We start from the raw sequence: 21,059 nt of genomic DNA, 5'->3' as shown, positions 1-21,059 counted from the left end.
ATATTACCTAGATAAATATTTTTCAGAAGCTTCTTCCTGTAGATCACGTTCCTTTTGTCTGCAAGTTCTCAACACTGAAATGCAGTGACAGGATTTTAATCTAGTTTTTTAGATTATCCATTTTTTTATTTCTTGTTGCTTTTTATGCCTCTTTCACACTTGCTGTTTCTGCAGTTTTGGTGACATCATTTAATTTCACAAACTTACTAACTGTACCAGAATCACTAATATAAATTGAAAACAGAGTAATGGTCAGAGCAGAGACCCCTGAACGACTTCACTGATGACCTCAACCCATTTAGAGCATTCTTATTTCTAATCTGCCATTTTAACATGAGTCACATTTGATCCCAGTGGCTTCTAGTTTTAGAATTAATCTTTGGTCCAGTGCTGTATGAATGGCTCTTTGAAGGTCTAAGTAGATTATGTTGTATGGCCTTATTTTGTCTACTTCTACAGATACTTGTTCAAAAAGGTCTAAGACATTGGTTTTTGTTATTGTTTTCTTCTCTTGAACCATGCTGGCTATTCATTAAAAACACATTTGTGCTATGGGATTACCTGCTGATGAGTACACCTACACATTGACATTGTGAAGAGCACAATAAACAAATTGATACATAAATACACAACTTACTTTGTAACCATTTTACTTCAGTTTTAACTTGCTTCTTGTTACCCAGGCTTCGGCGAAGGATACCACTAAAATTTCTTGCCATAGAGAGTGCTGAGTAAAAATTGCCATCTGGTAGAAAAAAAAAGCATGTTTGTCACATCATTGTACCCAGTGGCATAGTTAGCTTGCTGAAGGCCCCAGTGCAACTCCCTGTGGTGGGCTCCTCCTGTCTAGCATAACTGTAATTTATTTGCAACTAGATCCTAGGAGCTGCTGGACAGTGGTGTCTGCTACACTATCAGATCACACGCTGGTGACAAACAAACTCTTTAAATGGAATTTGTATTAACTTTTTTAATTGCTTTATTAGGGCAGCTGTAAGTTAGCCAAAATAAAATAAATTGTTTGAATGGAATGTGTGTGGTGTGGGTAGTAGTAGTAGTATATAAATATATGTAAGATGTGGACCTGCTTGCTTTTCCAAGACAACTTTGTGAAGGAAGATGATTAAAATGTAACGTAAGCTAGAAAGTTGAAACTGTTCTGTGCTACAAAATGACGTCATTTCAGTTTGTAACAAATTTAAATGACAACACCGGCTGACAGGATACTGCTACACAATCGACCTGTTTTACATAAGTTCTGAGAACACAGACATCATAAAGTCAGGTGTCAATGGCTTCAAGAAATTTGCCTTGTCGGTAGGAAATCACTTGGTCATATATATTGCTTGTTTGTTCTTTAGTAGTTTCTCCATTTTTAACGGTTTTAGAAGATAGCACCTGATCCGAAGCCGTTGTATCACTACTTTTAAACTCGGTATAGTTGCAACCATTTCACTTCCTGCACTGTCTGCATAACCTGGTTGTGGCTGTTGCGACGATTCACCAGCCTCAGCATTCTCTATTACTACAGCTGGCTCTTGCCCAGTTTTGAGAAAGGTTGAAATCTTGGTAAGCTTAGCGTTTTTTCAATTCCTACTCCAGGTGTGCCTTACGTTTAGCAGCACCATTCTTATGTTTACCAGATCCCCTGCTACTGGCCAACATGGCGTAGTACGGCGAGCGTATAAAAAGCGCAAATTGTTCTGATATTCCGTGTTTGCCGCCTATCGGGGACCATAACTTAACAACAGAATTGCTATGATTTACAATTTATAAGTTCGAATTTCGAAAACAGTTCACATCAAATCAAAGTACAAAACTAACAGTTATTTACAATAATAATGTATTTTTACATTATTCATGTGACGTCCTTCAAAACTTCTTCCAACTTCTTCCATTCACGTCTGCTATGGCACGCCAAAAATCGCCAGATTTGGGAATGTGCACTTCTCTGTAAAACGGACTAGGACGTGTTGTGCCTCCGATTAGACTCCAAGCCTCCTATCTCCTGAAGTCTAAATTCATGTAAACTGCTGGCCTGCCGAATAAGTAATATCATCATGGATTGGATTGCACTTGCCTGGCGATGGTGCAAACATGTCACTGAAACTGTGAATTACTATTGCAATGAATTGTGCAAGTTATTTTAGTTATTACATTTTTTTAAAATCTATATGGCCCTGAGTGGGACCCCCAAGCTCATAGGCCCTTGTGCTTTGCACACTCTGCATAATCCATTGCTACGCCACAGATTGTACCTAAACTACCTGTATACATAATTTCAGTCTTAAATCTGTTTAAGAAGCAGATCATGTTATGGTACCCCAAGTAATTTATTATTTCATTCTTACTGCATTATTTCCTTTCTGAATTTTCAATTGGATGTGAACAGAGCTAAGTTTAATAACCTATATTGCAATATACTGAACATCAATTGCAATAAGACACTCACTTGCAGCAGGCTAATTAAGAGTGATTTAGATTAATTGAATTTAGATCTATGACATATGCCGTTTAATGCTGAACAAAATCACAGTACTCAAAGGAAATCCACACAGACAACTGGAGAATACAATAACTGGTAAAAAAAGAGTATTTATAAGTTTTAATATTAAAAGTAATAATTATGTATAAATTAGTCACATATTTAAGGTCGATAATAAAATAACAAAACATTGAGTAATAACACAGTATTTTCAAGGAAATTTACATATATTTAGTACAAAAATTATAATCTAATTAAGTAAGTATATGTGAACATAGTAGGTGGAAAGAAAACCCCCTTTCTTGAAAAAATTTTGAAAGTTTAAGTATTGATACAATGTAAGGAGACATTCCTATCTTACAATACATGATATGATTAAATAGGAAACATGATATGATTAAATAGGAAAGTACACATACGGTATATATATATTTTTTTCATATGTTTTTTAAATTCATATTTTGGTATTTTTTATCATGTGTATCACTTAAGAACATTTTTTCATATTACTTTTTTGTTGTATATACTGTATACACCATATTGATTGATTTACTTATTTATTTACCATATCTTATCATTCTACTGTTCTTTTGTTGTCATACAGGTATAGGTTTTCTGTACATATTTTTTTGTCTTGATATCTTTTCGGTGTTTCTTGTAATTCTGCACTATAGTTTTGTTTTTATTATTATTTATTTTATTTTTTTTTACTTTTCCACCTACTATGCCCTCATATGTTTACTTTATTGGATTATGATTATTGTAGTAGATTTCCTTGAATATATTATTTATTCTATATTTTGTAATTGTGTTTAAATCTGCTTTAAATATATCTCTTTAAAGTATGCATCATTACTAGTTTTTTATTTTAACCCCTACTTGTACTCGTTATTACTTAAACTTTTCTATAAGCAGACTTTTATGCACTTTAATGGTCTACTTTGGTAATGAACATGGAAACTGCACACAGCCATTGAATAAACTTAAAAAATAACTCTAGTTCTTAGAGTTTCTGTGCCACAATACTGACCTGAAATATATCTACAGTAAATATAGAGAGAGACTTTAACCCAAATGACAAAAGCTTGTCTGTGTCCCCTACCTGCAGATAAAGTGAAGGAGCGCTGGGAAGGGAAAGAAGGTGAAATGTCCTTTGGGTTTAACTGCTGCGCCACAGTGTCAGTCAGATTGGTTTCATTTTCCTGGAATTAGAGCACTTAATGTTACTGTTTCAACTGATAATTGTTAAATTTTCAATGGAATGACTTCTTTCTCTACATGCACTGCTTGTACTGATATGCAAAATATATAGATACAGTATGGTAAAACCTATTTTAGAGGCACAGAAGAATAAAAATGTATGCTGAGCATTTATGTATTAAATGAAATATAAATACTAAAAATGTGTCTGCATTATTTTTCAGTTCACAAAAGGAATAAATCAAAATGCACATCTCTCTATTATAATAAAAAAATCCTGGGATGAAACGAGACTTTTTAGCCTGGGACAAGACGTGACTTTTTCAGAGAGATACTTTCACGTCCCACGAGACAAGACTTTGTGCCAAGAGATTTAACCATGCCTGAGGCTGGAAATAAAAGACAAAGAGTAGATGACAAAGTAGAACAGCGTAAAGAATTCAAAAACGGCGCAATACATATGCAGAGCATGTTAGGTGTAATGAAAGTACTAAAATTCGAAAGTCTCAAAAAAAAAAGACAGTAAAGATCGCATTAGTGCAAACAAAAGGAAATTATTACTTGGTGAAATAACAGAACAGCGAAAATAGATCAAATATATTGTTCAGATTTAAACTTTAAGTTGAAGGCTTGCAGAACGTCTAATTCATGTTGCCATCAGGGAAAAGTAGTGTTTCTTACCAATGAAGAGGCGTATCCGCAAGAATTAAAAGATTTCTTGTTTGTTGAAAGTGAAATCCACATACGTAAGCAGCAGAGACACAAAGTGGCTGGCACGTAGTGCAGGCTAAGGCGAGCGAAGCCCCCTAATAATGTATAATATAAACTGTCTTTGAAAGATTCCCACTATTGCCCCCAAGGAGATATTGGGTGCATGTGGTTCCCAAGAATTTGACCCAAGAGAGGATCTCTGGGACATACTATCCTTGCAATATAAAATAAGTAACCTGAGCCCCAAGAAGCATACTACAGTTTCATATTTATTGAAAAGTGGTGGAAAAGTATTCTTCTTATTTATGGAGGAAGAGTACACTCTCATATTAAATCACTAGGTAGGATATATGTTGGGTCTGGATGGCTGAGTTAGCTGGGAGGCAGCAATGATGTCCAGGAGAAAGCTGCCAAATGTACAAGGATAAAAACAAGAGCAGTTTTAGGGTTTGTTCCTTAAAATGTAAGCAGTGGGAAGTGTGGTAAATTACTGTCACAATGGATAAATATTATTCTTATTTTTTTTAATTGTAAATCTTTGGTATTAGTGTACAAAAGACTCTAGAAGAAGACTCAGTGTTCACATAGATTCAGTTAAAATACATACAATGATGTCAATATAGCAACAGTGTAAGTATACTGTATCAGAAAGTAACAGTAACTTTTCACTTAATCATTAAATATATTTAATAAAAATAATTTGTGGAACTTACCAGCATCCAACATTTGGGAGCTGTTGCATGGGTGCCACACACAATGTGATTATTTTCCAGTGGTTGAATTGTTGTAATGAAGTTTTCACATTCTGTCTAAATTGAACATAACATAAAATTCACATTCTCATACCTGCATAGTCCAATTCAATGTCTTGGAGGCCCTGAGCCTAACCCGGATTCAATGTTTGGAAGGCATTCTATCTTTAGGCCCACTCACAGCTATACCCACACTCACACGGGACCAATGTGTTTGGGGAAGTGGGATAGGTAACCATAAAGAGTCAGGCAATAAGACACTCTGGTAACAGGTGAACTAGTAAAAATATCATCACAGGTGACAACAGGGCACCACTAATAACATGGAGTATTGTCCCAATTCATTTCAGACCACAAGGTGGCAGCACATACACATAGATTCCTGCTCCACCTCAACAGACACAGATAATTTTGGGTAGACATCACTTTCAAATAATATGGGGGGGATTGGGGCTGGGGTTGGGCTAAATCATGCTTGCATGGGCACCTGGTGCTACTGGGAGAGTTAAAGGAAGATGACCCATCTGGTGAGGCTTAAAAGACCCTTGCAGACACCAACTCAGTATCCTTGCAGATCAATTGATTAGTACTGGCAAAAGTATGACTGAAAGGAGGAAGACAAACAATAGAATGACAGGAAAGAGCGAAAGGTGTGAGCAGTAGAAATAACCTTGTGAGTAAAGGTGACAGACATCCCACATGCTACATAGGTTTACTTCCATATGTCAGTCCTAGAAAGATTATAGGATTGTTGCTTATAATTGCTTTGTTATAACCTGTGTCAATCTGCTTATTCTTTATTTTTGTTATTAATTCTTTTTCTTTTTTATGCTTTGGTGTTCTTGACTTATTTTTGAGTTTTAAGAAAATCTGCTCACAAGTGTGATCTAAAGGTAACAGTGGTTTTATGGGCAAACCTTTAACATTATTTCTTAGGTCACACCAAAAATGAATTGGAAATTGTTTGGATGCAGCATTAATAAAAAGGCTGTGGTGGAAACAAGCGTACCCAAAACTGTTTTACTAGTTTCAATTACAAACGTCACACTTTACAAGCACAACTGGATCCTACAAAAGTCCTTATAAGCTGAGTTATTGCATCTAAAATGAATTTATCATACTTTTCAATAGGATATTTTTATGATTTACGAGTTGGGATTAATAAAATATCTATCTATCTATCTATCTATCTATCTATCTATCTATCTATCTATCTATCTATCTATCTATCTATCTATCTAATTGATCTGCTTAATTTTTATAACATAGACATCTACTTTTTTCTCTTTCATTTCAAAGGAAAGACGAGAGAACAGACTTAGAAGTAGCAGGAGATGCAGCAACTATACACACGTATGTATGAGATCTTCCATGATAAGAAAGAGCTGTAAACAATGCACTGATGAACTTCATAATTTCCAAGAATGCTTTTGGGGTTGAAAGACCATTATGTAATAACACATAATCATTTTTAAAAGAAAAATTATCTGTAACATACAGTATGTCTCATTAATTTCATGGCAAATCCCATATGTTATACGCATTGTGAAGAAAAATAAGTGTGACACCTACAAAGAGTCTTTGTTATGCTTTTCTTCACTAATTCACTTACTCATATCCAGTTTTACAGTCAGTAGAATAGCTTTTCCATCTTTTTAAAGTTTTTCAAGCTCCATCATAGTCTTCTTCAAAACTTTTTTTATCAGCAGAGCCATAATGTAAAAAAATAATAATAATAATTTCACACAACTGTACAACTTAGAAAATGGCCACAATGGAGCCAAAAATGTTCATGTTTTCATAAATGTATCTGTAATAAGGGTTTAAAATCAAATTCCATGTAAATGTGAATGTTTGCACCTTGAATGCATGTATCTTGGGGATGAAATTATACAACAGAACGATCTATTAGAGAAAGTGTGTCATGTCATCTAACATGATAAAAATATTTAGAAGTGGCTTCAAGGTGCATTGCAAATTTTTTAGTCTTTTTTTTTTTTTAACAGCCCATAGTACAGGTTATGTAGCCATCCACTAATCCACATATCCACTTAATTCTGGAAGGATAAATTTTGGACCCTAAGTTATACCGACAGTGACAAAGCCAAGACAGAATATCAAGCTGAACGGTAGCTTACTGCGTAACACATTGTATCCTACAGCACACTTGTGATCACAGCCCCAGTATGGTAAGAGGCATTATTAGGTGGTCACCAGAAGTCATTCTGGCTATTTCCCAGTGTATTTACACTCACTATTCTCCTGTTGTGGCTCAGTCATTCTGTATTTTGTGTCCATAGAATCAGCAAGTTTTTCTGCTTTTTTAAAAATTCCTTGCTTATTATTTTAAGGTACTTTGTCCTGGTTTGCATTTTCATTTTTGATTGTATTTTTGGCTATATCTTCACTTATTTGTTTTACCAAACAACAATTGAACATTTTCATTTCATCACAATTTCTTGTTCTCTCTGAACTTTTTCAATGGTTGTGCCCTAAATTTGAGCCACATTATGTCTTTGGGCCTGCTGAAATTATGCAGATACCTTGAAAAGCACCATAATGATGGCAGTAATTGTATATTTTGGGTACCCAGAAAGACAGAGGATATTGTCTAAAAAAGAAAATCAAACTTTATTACTGTATTTCTGTAGCATCCTTTTAAAGCCAACTCTGACCCGAGACATTCTAAATCCACATACAGATCATAGTAGATTTATTTGCAAATACACACATATATACATACTATATATAAATATATAAGTTACATGCTTAGAGTCACACAGTTGTTCCCAGACAAGATCTGAACAACCAAACCATAAAGTCCTCTAAGTCATACTACCTACTGATTTTTAGAGCCATAAGGTATGTGATTGTGATCATGGAAAAAGAGAATAAAAATAGTTAAGTTTTAATAGTACAGTTTTAAAACTATAATGTTAAATATAGGGGCCATGGTTAGAACTTGACTGTCATGCCTAGAAGGGGTTTTCACTTTCCCTTGTTGTTTAGCCAGAGTCTTGAGAGAAACACTACTATCACAGAAGAAGGATGACTGAATACTTTTAAATACCATAAATTCATCGTGGAACTATCTTAAAAACAGTAAACATTGCCCATTTTTTGTCTCACCTGCAGTACATTGGATTTGGAAAGGCAGACCTTCTTTGCATTTTCATCCACTTCAACATTTACCTAGAATTATAAAAGTGTTTTGTTTTATGTTTTAAAATTTCATAGACAAATGCACACACACTATAACAGCACAGACCTTTTAATTGTCCTTTTTGGTGTTATCTCATTTCTAATACTCTGTGGATCTTTCTTTTTACATTTGTCTCTAAAGCTTCTGTGATCCTCACATTTACAATATACTGTAGTAGAAGAGTTGCCTTCTGAAAATGGCCATTCCTGCATTGCAGCATTCATAATAACGTTTAGCTTTTTTATGTAATTCAATCCTGTATTGTGTGTCTTGTCTGTTATAAAAATGTACACTAAGTCATAGTTTTATCTTGCTCGTATACTGTTTAAATGAAAGACACAGCATAGAATGATTTATTGACTGGTCTTCTAAGGAATATTACCTCAGTTGCACTGACTTTGGAGTCTTTAAACTGCAGGACATAGATGACTTCTCTGCCTCCGACAAAAATGACATCTGTCCCTTCTTCATGAAAAAACACTGTGTAGTTTTCCTCTTTGGAAAACTGATATCGGACTGGATCTGTAGCACAAAAGAAGCAAACACAAAAATTAGACAGCATTTTAAATCACTGACATCATGCCAGTGCAAGTGCAAGTCAAGGACTTCTTTACAAAGGCACCTAACTACAGTTTTGCTTAAAGTTAAAGGAAATCTTGGTATTCCTGAAAAAACTGACAGGTTGACATCAAAATACATGCGATAGAGTTGCGTTGCTTCATTCCTATAGTAAAGTATAACACCAGTTACCATAATAAAAAAAAACATGTTATCCAAACACATTTCAACAAAGGATGATTCTGTAGACTATAGCTAGCATTGTTGCCTTATAGATACATGAGATGGGATTCAGTTCCTAACCTGGCCATTTCACAGGAATTTCCATGTTTCGCTTGTCTCTCCATAGGTTTTCCTCTGGTCACTCTGATTTTCTTCTTTCATCTCGATGATATTCTTAAGTAAATTGGCATTATGAACAGGGGGATTGCTCCCCCAACAAAGTTTGGCTTCCTGCATATGCCTGATGCAGCTTCCCACAACCCTATAATTGCATTTAGCATGTTTGAAGATGAGTTATGAGGTTTTGAACTAAGCAATATAATTATTTGGTTCAAAAAGTTAATTTATGTTTTTTGAGCTCCTTTTGTACACCATGACACTGCCGCACAGGTTGTGCTCTAGCCTCCCACTTACAGCTCTCCCTCTGTGTTACCATCATTCTCTACCACCACACTGGCAGGCATCACATCTATCGCCTGTGACTCTCAAACATGGTGTTGCCATCAGCTAGCACACTTTGCATTTCATTACTGTTTGTTTACTCGCTAATGAAAAAAGAAAAAGTTATGTGTTCTGAATCTTAAAAAAGCAAATCATTTAAAATGTAGGCAAAAGAAGTATGATTCATTAGCAGCAATAATTTATTACTAATTAAGAAAGTAGCTTGAACTAAAAGCTTTCAGCCGTAGTAGGTCTCCATGATGAGACTTTGACACCCCTACATTTAGATCCAGCTATCTCCCATTGAGGTCCTTACTTGCACATAAAGGTTTGGGAGACAAACTGGTGCCTTCCAATATATGAAGAGTATCCAGCCCTACAGTACAACAATTAAATATGAAGAAGCTTGGCCCTTGCAACCCAACCCCCAAACCCCCCCATGGACCTTGTCTAGCTAATTCATGTATTCTTTAAGAGGTTCCACTTCGATTATTTCCATCCTTGACTCCCTCTTTCTGATTTGAACAACTAATGGCATAATCCATCCATCTATTGTTTTCCTGAATCTGATTAATGCGATACAAGGTTACAGGAAGCTGGGTACTTTCCAGGCAGCATCAGGTACAAGGCCGAAACTAACCCAACCAGTTCCATGACATTAATTACAGGAAAATAATTTTATGGCAGAGACTACATGCAGTAAAGTATACAAAAAAGCACTTACTATAGAATGATTTCACTTGCATTAAATTTGAATGTCTCCATTTTAGTGTAATTGACTGGCCCTCATCCAGTACAATTATCATTAATCATTTAGCATTCCACTTTCAAAGTTCTTACAGGTCAAAATCTTTTATATTCCTCTTCTCAAACACAGGACACACAGACATTGTAGCTTTCCATTACACTGTGTTGTATCCAGACTAATGATGGACATCTCATAGCGCCTGCTCATGTTAAAAAAAATTCAGTCTACTTTTCTCCAAGGCTTACTCTTATAAAACAGTGTGGAGTCAGCAAAATATCTCAGCGTAATTTATTTGCTACCTGTATTATCTCCATAGAGTTTGCCCACTTGGGTTTTTATTGGCCAAACAGAGGTAGTTCACAATCATTTTTTTAGGTTTTGTTTTCTTGTCCTTTCTCCAGCACAATGGGTGTAATGTGTGAGTTTTGAAAGAAATATCAGTGAATACCATCACACATAAATACTTTGTAGGTGTGACCAGAATGCTGCATTCACAATGTACCTGTCTGACAAGCTATGAGAGTAGTAAGTGGTTCATTTGGCAGATCATATTTTATTATAATGCAGGTTAATAGTAATGGTCTTAATAATAAGAAACAAAGTTGTATTCACCACTACTTGAACATTTTCACATTCTTTTGTTTTACAATATGAAAATGCATTTTATAAACTGTGTTTAATAAGCTTGTGAATTTGGTGTGATGGAGAGTCATGTGTATTCTATGTGTGTCTTACAGCATTGTTATTAGGGGCAATGAGGTCTGACAGAGGTAACCTTAGCAAATTATTTTAAGACGATCACCTCAGAATTTTGCTTAGATAAGGGATCATTCTGAAGAAGCTAAATCAAAGTTCTATTTGAGCTCACCATCTACCGAGGGGAGGATCACAAGTAATTGAGACATTTATTGATAGGTTAGACTTTAATTTACACTGGATTTTGTGACATGAAATATCTTTGTACTGGTGGGAGTTGTGGCTCATGTTTTAGGTTTAAAAGCACTAGCTAGATACAATCAGCCTTAACTTTATACACAACTTCACCCTTTCAGCTGAGGTGCTCAATAAGGAGCAGGCTCTGAAGTAGACATTTGAGTGTCTGTCTTGTCATTCACTTGGAAATTGTATCTGTAGATGAAAGGGTTTCTTAATGTGAATTAAAGATGCAGGAATGAAAAATGACTGTTAATTGCATTTATGCACATATCAACTCTTCAGTGTTTAACTGGAGACAAAATGCTAACTCTGTATTCTTGATGATGCACCATTGAAAGGAAGATCAATGAACTGTCACTGGAATTACATGCTTGTCACAGATTGCCCAAACAAACACTATATTTGAATGTAAGGTTGCTCATACATGTAAGTGTATGTCATAGCACATGGATCAAAAGTGAGTGATCAGCTTTGTAATGTACCATTTGGTCTAAGGCTATATGTTCTGAAAACTAAGCTAAAGAAATTTAATGAGCTGGCTTGGACTCTTGATATCTTTATTGAATACTTTTGCTCAGGATGTGTTTAGCTCTCACTTTTGAAAGAATTTCCCTAGCCAGGAGGTCAAGGAAAAGGAGTGAAAATTAATCATTTTCAAGACCTTAGTGGTACATGTGGCTTCCAGGAGCTATAGTTATAAAGTGGTAGGTACTAATCATGACTGCAGTCCTGGTTTCCTACACCTTGGATACACCACAGATGTACCTTGGATATTGTAATTTACAACTGTACTATTTCCCTCTTATGCTCATGTTATTCTGCATTTTAAAGGTAAGCTTTTATGGTTTTGCACTCCTCAACACCACTTTGGATCGTGGTGAATTCCAATCTATGAAAAATACACTGCTTCAAAATTAAGGGAACACTTAGTTGTCACAGTATAACACCAAGTCAGTTAGCATAAAGGATTCAACTTCACCAGCCTTTGTGCAAATCAAAGTGACAACAGGTGCACTGGAGATGCAATAGCAAGACAACCATCAAAAAGGGAATGGATTTGCAGGTGATGGCCTTAGACAATTGCTCTCTCCTTATCCTTCCTGACTGAAACTTCTCTAGTTTGCATTTTGCTAGTGTCCTCGCCACATCTGGTGGCATGAGGAGGTACCTGCAGTCGATTCAGGTTGCACAGTTAGTCCAGCTCCTCCAGGATGGCACATCCATGCATGCCATCACAAGAACATTTGCTGTGTCTCCCAGCACAGTCTCAAGAGCATGAAGGAGATACCAGGAGATGGGCAGTTACATAAAGAGAGCTGGACAGAGCTGTAAAAGAGCACCAACCCAGCAGCAGGACCAGTATCTGCCCCATTGCTCGAAATGAAGCAGGAGGAACACTGCCAGAGTTCTACAAAATGACCTCCAGCTGGCTACCGGTGTGCATGTTTCTCATCAAACTGCCAGAAACAGACCATGTAATTTCAGCAGGCAGTGTGGCATAGTGGTTAAGGCTTTGAACTTCAAACCCTGAGGTTGGGGGTTCAAATTCTACTACCGACACTGTGCGACCCTGTCACTTTGTATCCAATTGTGTCCGAAATTTTGTAAATCGTCTTGAATAAAGGCATCAGCCAAATAAATAAATGTAAATGTAAACATGAGGGCCTGACATCCTGTAGTGGGGCCTTTACTCAGAGCCTATCACTGTGCAGCTCAAATAGAGATTCACCAGAGAATACAAATATTGCCATTTCCGCCATTGACACTTTGTTCTCTACACAGATGATAGCAAGTTCACACTGAGCACATGTGACATTTTGGTGAACATTATGCAGCCTGTAATATTATCCAGCATGATTGGTTTGGCGGTTGGTCAGTGATGGTCTGGGAAGGCATATCATTGGAGTGTCGCACAAACCTCCACATGCTAGGCAACGGTACCCTGACTGCTGTTACATACCGTGATGAAATCCTCAGAGCCATTGTCGGACTTTATGCTAGTGCAGTGGGCCCTGGGGTTCCCCCTGGTGCAGGACAATGCCCGGCCTCATGTGGCCAGAGTGTGTAGGCAGTTCCTGGATGATAAAGGCATTGATGCTATTGACTGGCCCGCACATTCCACAGACCTGAATCCAATTGAGAACCTCTGGGACATTATGTATCGATGCTTCTGATGCCACCAAGTAGTGCCACAGACTGTCCTGGAGCTCACTGATGCCGTGATCCAGGTCTGGGAGGAGATCCCCCAGGACACCATCCGCCATCTCATCAGAAGCATTGTTGGGAGCGCATAGAGGCACATGGGTGCCATACACAATGTTGAGCAGGGGTGTCGAACTCCAGTCCTGGAGGGCCGCAATGACTGCAGGTTTTCATTCTAACCACCTTCTTAATTAGTGTCCTGTTTTTCCTGCTAATTAACTTCTTTTGCCTTAGATTTAATTAACTCGACTCAGACCCCTTAGTTCTTTCTATTTCCTTAATTAGCAGCCAAACAATAATGAGACACAAAATGAGAAAACAGGTGACCAGCTAACCACATTATCTGAACATAAAGAAAGGTGAGGTTCTCAGTAAGGTTGATTTCTCAGGTCAATAATCAGAAACAGAAAATCAACACTTTGGGAAATGTCTGCTGTAGCAGAATGAGAGCAGCAGCAAGCTATAGAATTAAGTAACGGGTTTAATTAACAGCAAGAATTGGCTTCTCATTAAGAAACTGGTTGGAGTTTGAAGCACCAGTTTAGCTGGTCATCTGTTGGCTCGTTTCACGTCTCATTTCTGTTTGGCTGCCATTTAATGAAGAAACAAATCAATTCATAGGATGGAATCCTTACAAACAGGGCTATTAAAAGGAAGGGAAAAGGACTTAATTAGCAGTGAAAACTGGTCACTGATTAGGAAAAGGGTTAGAATGAAAACCTGCAGCCACTGCGGCCCTCCAGGCCTGGAGTTCGACGCCTGTGATGTTGAGTCACACTATGAGTTGCCATGATGAAAGTCACGAAAGTTGGATCAGCCTGTGATTTCAATCTTTGACTTTGATTTTCAGTGTGATGTGGAATCAAGCCCTCAATGGGTTGGCGATTTTGGTTTCCATTGACTGTTGTTACATCATTTTGTTCTCAACGAATTACACAGTATCACTCAGTATTTCCAATTGAATATTTCATTCATTAAGATCCGATGTGTTATTTAAATGTTCCCGTAATTTTTTTGAGCAGTGTATAAACTTGTTCATAGAAAACTTGTTGAGCAAATTCAAAATATCAAAGCATTTTCCTTAAGAATGGTCTGTCACCAAGAGGGACACTTTGTAGCTCTGTGATTAGTGAGTCTCCTCATGTCTTATGTGATTTTTTTTTGTCTGGTATCTCTGCAGCCCTGAGAATCCACCCTGGAGCTCCAAGTACCCGGAGTTGACATAATAGAAAGTCATCATTATATTAGTGAGATAACCCTCCCACAACCCTAGACATAACCATAGTGTAACTTCATGGAGCTCATGAGGTCTGCAGTTAGACCCACTGGAGTCAACCCCACCTACTTGTAGCTCCAGGGTGGAGCCTATGGGCTGCAGAGATATATATTTAGACTTTTTCACTGGATACTCTAGTCTTCCTTCCTCCCACATCTCAAAGATGTGATGTTAGGTTGATGACTCCAAACTAGCCCAGCGTGAATGAGTTTAGTGATAAACTGGCTCCCTCATAAACCTTCTGAGATGGTCTCTGATCCATTCTAGCCTACAGTGGATTAAGCAGGTTTTATAAGATAGCTTTATCTTTAAATAATTAATAAGCAGCTAGATGCTATGTTTGTATTAAAGCATATAAAATTGTATATAACTGATGAAACACACCAAGATTACTTTTTATGTATCCAAGAACTGAAATTCAACAGAAAAAAATGACAATAAGAATAAGAGCATTTTTAAAGTCCTATCACACTCACATCCTCAGATAGTTCTTGAAGCTGATCACATTTTCATCATTAGTTAGTCCATCAATGGACTACCAGAATAATGTGGTAATTGCAATAAAACCACTAGCCAAATTAACAGCATGGCTGGCTATATGAAAGGTCAGGAGTTAGGTAACATTCTTTAGGTGTCCTAAATTTAAGTTAGTCATAAAGTCACTAGACTTTTACATCTGCCTTGCAGTAAGGAGACCTGGGTTCGATTCCCGGGTCCTCCCTGCATGGAGTTTGCATGTTCTCCCCGTTTCTGCGTGGGTTTCCTCGAACAGTCCAAAGACATGCAGGTTAGGTGCACTGGCGATCCTAAATTGTCCCTGGCGTGTGTGTGCCCTGCGGTGGGCTGGCGCCCTGGATTTGTACCTGCCTTGTGCCCTGTGTTGGCTGGGATTGGCTTCAGCAGAACCCAGTGACCCTGTGTTAGGATATAGCGGGTTGGTAAATAACTGACTGACTGACTAAAGTCACTAGAAAAACAGTTCCATCGATGTTCCTCAGATCAAGCTGGTGTGCAATGATTTAAAATAGGTGGATGTTACCCACGAATGACAAAGATTTCGAAGACATGCAAGAGCTATTGTAATATATTTAGGTAACTGAAGATCAGAACTGCATAGCTTTTCTGACATAACTTACTTAGGCTGATTGGTCTTTGTAGATGACTTTCATTTCAATTACATTTCTGCGATACCTTACATAAATGCTTTCCATCTGATCATGCATCCACATTTAAGTAGGACTGAGACTATCATAGGGCTATTCTATAATGCAGAATTTCCTCTGTTCAATCTGTCTTGTTCAGGTCTCCTGTGTTTGGGGTGATTATCATTCCATAGACTCAATTTCTTTTCAGTTTCAGGATATTCTCTTGAAGAATCTTTCCATGTACCCTGGAATTTATTGTTCCTTCAATGACTACAAAACAGCCAGGCCATGAGTTAGTCCAATCAACAGCTATGGGAAGCCTTTCTTTAAGGTTATTTTTGTAAAAGGGCATTCCACCAGTTCTAAGTGTTATCTTACTTCTTCCATTACTGAACTTGAATATTTAGTCTTCTTAATAAAGATATGACAATGTGCAATTTCATGTGTGCTATTTGTTGAATCAGAATTCATTATTATGCCTAGATAATGAACAGATCACATTTAGGAGACATTCATACAGGAACCTAAAAGATGGCAATAACCAATGATTATCAGTGAGAGAAGATCATCATTTTAAAGGCAATACCCATCAAAGACACAATTTTGTTATCAATATTGGCCACTGAAATTTAATAATAATTATTGCTTTAAGGTTCAGGAGTTTAAATGCCTAATATTCCTTTTCACAAATAGGGCTCATGTGGGCATAAGACTAACCAAAGAAGTGTTGCAATAGTGGAAGATTTGTGGATGTTGTACTGGACTGGTTGTGAAGTAGGTGCTAGGTCCTTAGAATTTCAGTTGATTAGTCTGCATCACCTCCTTCATCTATGATCATGAGCTCTTGTAAATGAAAAAATGATATTGTGAATAGAAGTTGTCAAAATTGGGCTGCCACGCAGGATTGCTACAATCACACCCCATGATATGGTGAGGAACTCAATAATACGAAAGGACAGTGAAATAAACCAAGAGGAGTTACTTGAGATGTTTTGGCATGTAGAAAACATGCCACCTACTGTAGGTACTGTGCCTACCATGAAAGATGTATAAAGCATGGCCTACTGGGAAAATGTCTAGGACACATAACTGGTGGATTATTGTTGCTAAGAATAAGATGGTTCAGTCTGTCCAGGTTGAGATGTTGCTACCACGAACCCAACCAGGAAAAGTGGATTGAAAGTAAATTATTTATAACAAATTGTACTTATAAATCATTTACAGTCACTACTTATATTTTCAACACATTCAATTCTCTTGATATTTTCACACATCTATTGTCTGAACTTGTTTTTTCTATTTTTCATTTTTTGTTTTGCATGAACATATGGAACAAGCAAACAAAACATATGGCAGCAAACCAAATAGTGAAGACCTTAGCAATAAACTAGACCATTTGGCTTTACAAATAATTTAGATGTAAATAATTTTGTTGTTTTCTTATATTTAGAGCTAAACTTCAAATCGCACATTAAATACATATACTACTAAGACTGCAATCTTTAACTGAAGAAACATCACGAGTTTCATCTTTGTATCACTCCAAGATGCTGAGAAGTGCATACTTGCTTTTGCTTTTAGCCATCAATATTATTGCAATGCATGCAGGATTATCAAAATAATAATAACTCGACTGCAATTATTCCACAATAGCAAGAATTTGAACTAAAAAGAAAAATCTGAGCATATCTCACCAGTATAGCATCACTACACTGGTTAACTGTGTCATTTAGGATTGATTTTAAACTTTGTTTAATTGTATATAAGATTCTAAACAATCTAGCACATTCTGATATTTTAGAGTGCTTATCTTTCTAATCATAGTGTAGGATCCTCTAACATTGTCCTGTCAAAATTTCGAGAGTGAAGCATAAAAGAACTGGTGAGGCAGCATTCGGTTTCTATACACCAAAAGTCTGAAATATTTTACCATTAGAAATTCACTGGACCAATACAGCTGAACACTTCCAAAAACTACTAAAATCTAACTCCTTAATTCATCTTGCTTTTAATCACTTAAGAAATTAATAGCATCACTAGCATTCATTTATAATGAGGTCAGGTGGAAATCAGTTCTTATCATAAAATGCAATTCTATTTGATATTTTTATAAGTTGGTTACTTTTGTACATTTTTCTATTTTCTGGTACTTTGTGGTTATCCTAAGTATATTGCAGCTACCTGAGATTCTGGGAAGAGAGCTCCACAAGAATGTTCTGTTAATGGTGACACATTCAAGAACTAGAGTGTTTGGGGGGATTTGGCCTTGTAATCCAGAGGTTTGTTTTCTCCAAAATCGTGCCAACTGGAGTTTTTATTTTCATGTCCTTCCTGGCCGTCTGACCATATTTTTTGTGTTTAAGCTGGACAATGTGGTTCTCAAATATGTATTTACTCTTTAATTTATTTTGTAACTCTGTTTATTTACAGGTTTCAAAGCCATGATTCAGAAAGATAGCACATTGTAACCATTTTTAGTTCTTAAAAGGATCATTCAGAAGAAGGTTCCAGAAAACTCAAAAAGATCATGTGAAAAGACCATTTATCCTTTGGGATTGATAAAGCTCAAATCAAATAAAAAAATTATTTCTATCTGTAACATGCTCCATACACTGTTATGAATAGAAGATAACAGATTTGTGAAATACCAATGGCTTCCTGACTTTAAAAGGACTCTTTCTATATACAATAATGAACTATTAGTTCCTTCTTTCTTGATCTGTTGGCATTCTGTTTTGTCCACATATTAGTCATCTTTTCAAAGCCAAAAGATCCAATTTCATATGCAAAGAACTCTTCCCAGAATTAAATTGTTCTGTTAAGCAATGGCTCTTTGACATGCCACACAATCTTCCAAAGTGCAATTAAAGAACAGAGCTTTTCATGAATGTACCTTCATGTATTAAAATGTGCCACAAAAATAAATTCTATAAAGTCTGCCTCAGGAAAAGTCAGGATACAGCCCTAAGATGGGAGACTATCTATATTTGTATCCACAACCACACACCCAACAATGCCAGACTAACAGCACGTCTTTTGTTATGCATGGAAGTACTAGGGTGTTGTACTGTGTTAGCCATTATGAATGCAGTGAGAAGTCAAGCAAAATGACACCTTGTAGTGGCTAACTAAAAAGATTACAATATGCAAGCTTTCGGGGCAACTCAGGCCCCTTCTTCAAGAAACCCTTGTCAGCATGGGAGAAAAATGCACTTATCACACACATGGCACCCAATTGCTGAGAGGAGACATCTCTATCATAATTAAAGCATTTCACGATTTCACTTCCCATAACACTTTAAGACTACTTTTTCTTTATTAAAACACTTCCACAACACATTTAAAACTCCTTTTGACATTCACCTCTGGTAATGTATCAGCTGCTCTCTCTAGTTATGTAAATGTTACTGTTAAAATCACAAATAATTTGGCCATTTTCCTGACCCAATTCTTTCAATGCAGGGTGACTGGGCGTCAGTGCATGTCCTAACATTTATTCATAAATGAAAATATTATCATTAGACCTCCATTTTCTGTACAACAGCATGCTCACCTCGACACTCCTCTACTAAAAAACGGATAAAAATGTGCAAAAGGCACGATAAGCGACTGATATAAGGTGTAAGTACAGACAAAAAATGAATGATAATTTCCTATACATGAATACGATCAATGCAATCTTAATAATAGCAGTTTGTCAAAGCAAGCTGCGCCAAACAAATCATTCGCACGTTTCCGACAGGCGACGCGAATAATCAATTGGCACCACCTCCCCCGGTAATCGGCACATCTTCCCCCTGATATTGGCCATTTCCACGCACTGTACTGCACAGTCAAGTAGTGCCCAACGAGTGCAGACGTCACAAAGATCAATTGCGTCACGTTGTCACGAATTGCAGGTGAGCTCCTTATGCATTTGCGGGAGTTGTAAGTGCTCCAACCGCAGCTGAAAGACGGGAAACATAATTGTCGGTACAGAGAGCCGTCGCGCCACACCCCGGCGTTCCTGTCTTTGCCTTCTTGTGTGCTGCAGTCCCATCATCCTCCCCAAGCCGGGCACCTGCAATGCAGTGCCGCAGACGCGGACCCGCTACCCTTCCTCGTGTCCTCGGGGTCGCGCGTGATGTGTTGTGCACAGCGGTGCCTGCTCACAGGAGCGCGCACACTTCGTGTAGTGCAATTTAATTGCTATTTCTTTTGAAAGGGAAAGGCAAATAGTTCATTACATTGATGCCGCGTTGATGACTTTTGTAAAACTGTAACAGCTGTTGGTATATATAGAAGGAATATACATACGAAATGCCATCTTTTTCATTCCCTATAGTGTTTCCCAGCACTATGCGGCACGAAAGTTTAATTTAAAATCGAGCACCGAAAGTCTTGAAATTCCTATCACTTTCTCTATTCACTCCAAACATTCATATAAAAGCAATAAAAAAACGGCGCACAAATGCATACTAATCATCCAGTACTGGACTATACGAAATGCTTACCTTTAATTCTGAATTTGAGCCGAGGAACTTTCTGTGCAAATATTGGTAAAACTGCTAAAAACGATAATATCAATATCAAATGTTTCATGTTTGCTTCTAACGGTGATGAGCGATCCTATCCGCGTTTTTCCTTGTCCTCAATTACGCCTCCGTCTGAGCAGAATGGTAACTCGTCTCACTGCTGTTTTATGTATTTTGCCTGGAAATCTCTTCCCTTTATACTGAAATTGGGAGGGAGAGAGAGCGGGAGAGAGAGAGAGAGAGAAGGTACCGACTCGTCTAAGCAAAAATGGGAGGGTTCATACAACAGAATCCAGTGCATGAAAGGGAAATTATAAGTCAAAGATAAACAGGACATTCACCAAAGGGACGTACCTTGTAATGTCAAATAAACCTAATGCACTGTAGCAGATGCCAACCTCTTTGAGGTTTGCCTACTTTCTTATTAACAGATTCAATGGACCTGCATATTCTTGATCTAAAAAAAACTATTTGTGCTGTTTATTGTGAATGTCTAATTAAAAGTTATCCCCTTTTAGTCCAAAATAGTAAATTTCCTTGATAACAATTAATGATTAAAAAGAGGCAGCCCAGTGGTACAGTGTTTAGTTTCACAAATGCAGATTCCTGCTATTGAATCACCATTTACAAATGCCTCTCTCTGGTGCTCTGTTTTTCCTCTTACATC

The 21,059-nt window shown here is 37.1% G+C and overlaps 1 protein-coding gene across 1 annotated transcript in view; it reads right to left on the bottom strand.

Annotated features, from left to right (window-relative positions):
- si:ch211-113g11.6 (uncharacterized protein LOC559008 homolog) overlaps nt 1–20,585 on the bottom strand; it is a 49,297-nt gene extending 28,712 nt beyond the window's left edge. Inside the window, 6 exon segments of the mRNA XM_051922158.1 lie at nt 638–745; nt 3,588–3,687; nt 5,110–5,205; nt 8,278–8,340; nt 8,733–8,872; nt 20,372–20,585. Of these exon segments, the coding sequence (XP_051778118.1) occupies nt 638–745; nt 3,588–3,687; nt 5,110–5,205; nt 8,278–8,340; nt 8,733–8,872; nt 20,372–20,459 (595 nt within the window). The 5' untranslated portion in view covers nt 20,460–20,585.
- Between the last annotated feature and the right edge of the window lie 474 nt (nt 20,586–21,059).

The sequence above is a fragment of the Erpetoichthys calabaricus genome, chromosome 2 (genome assembly GCF_900747795.2).
Source record: "Erpetoichthys calabaricus chromosome 2, fErpCal1.3, whole genome shotgun sequence".
Classification (NCBI taxonomy): Eukaryota; Metazoa; Chordata; class Cladistia; order Polypteriformes; family Polypteridae; genus Erpetoichthys; species Erpetoichthys calabaricus.
This window is presented reverse-complemented; position numbering and strand designations above follow the sequence as displayed.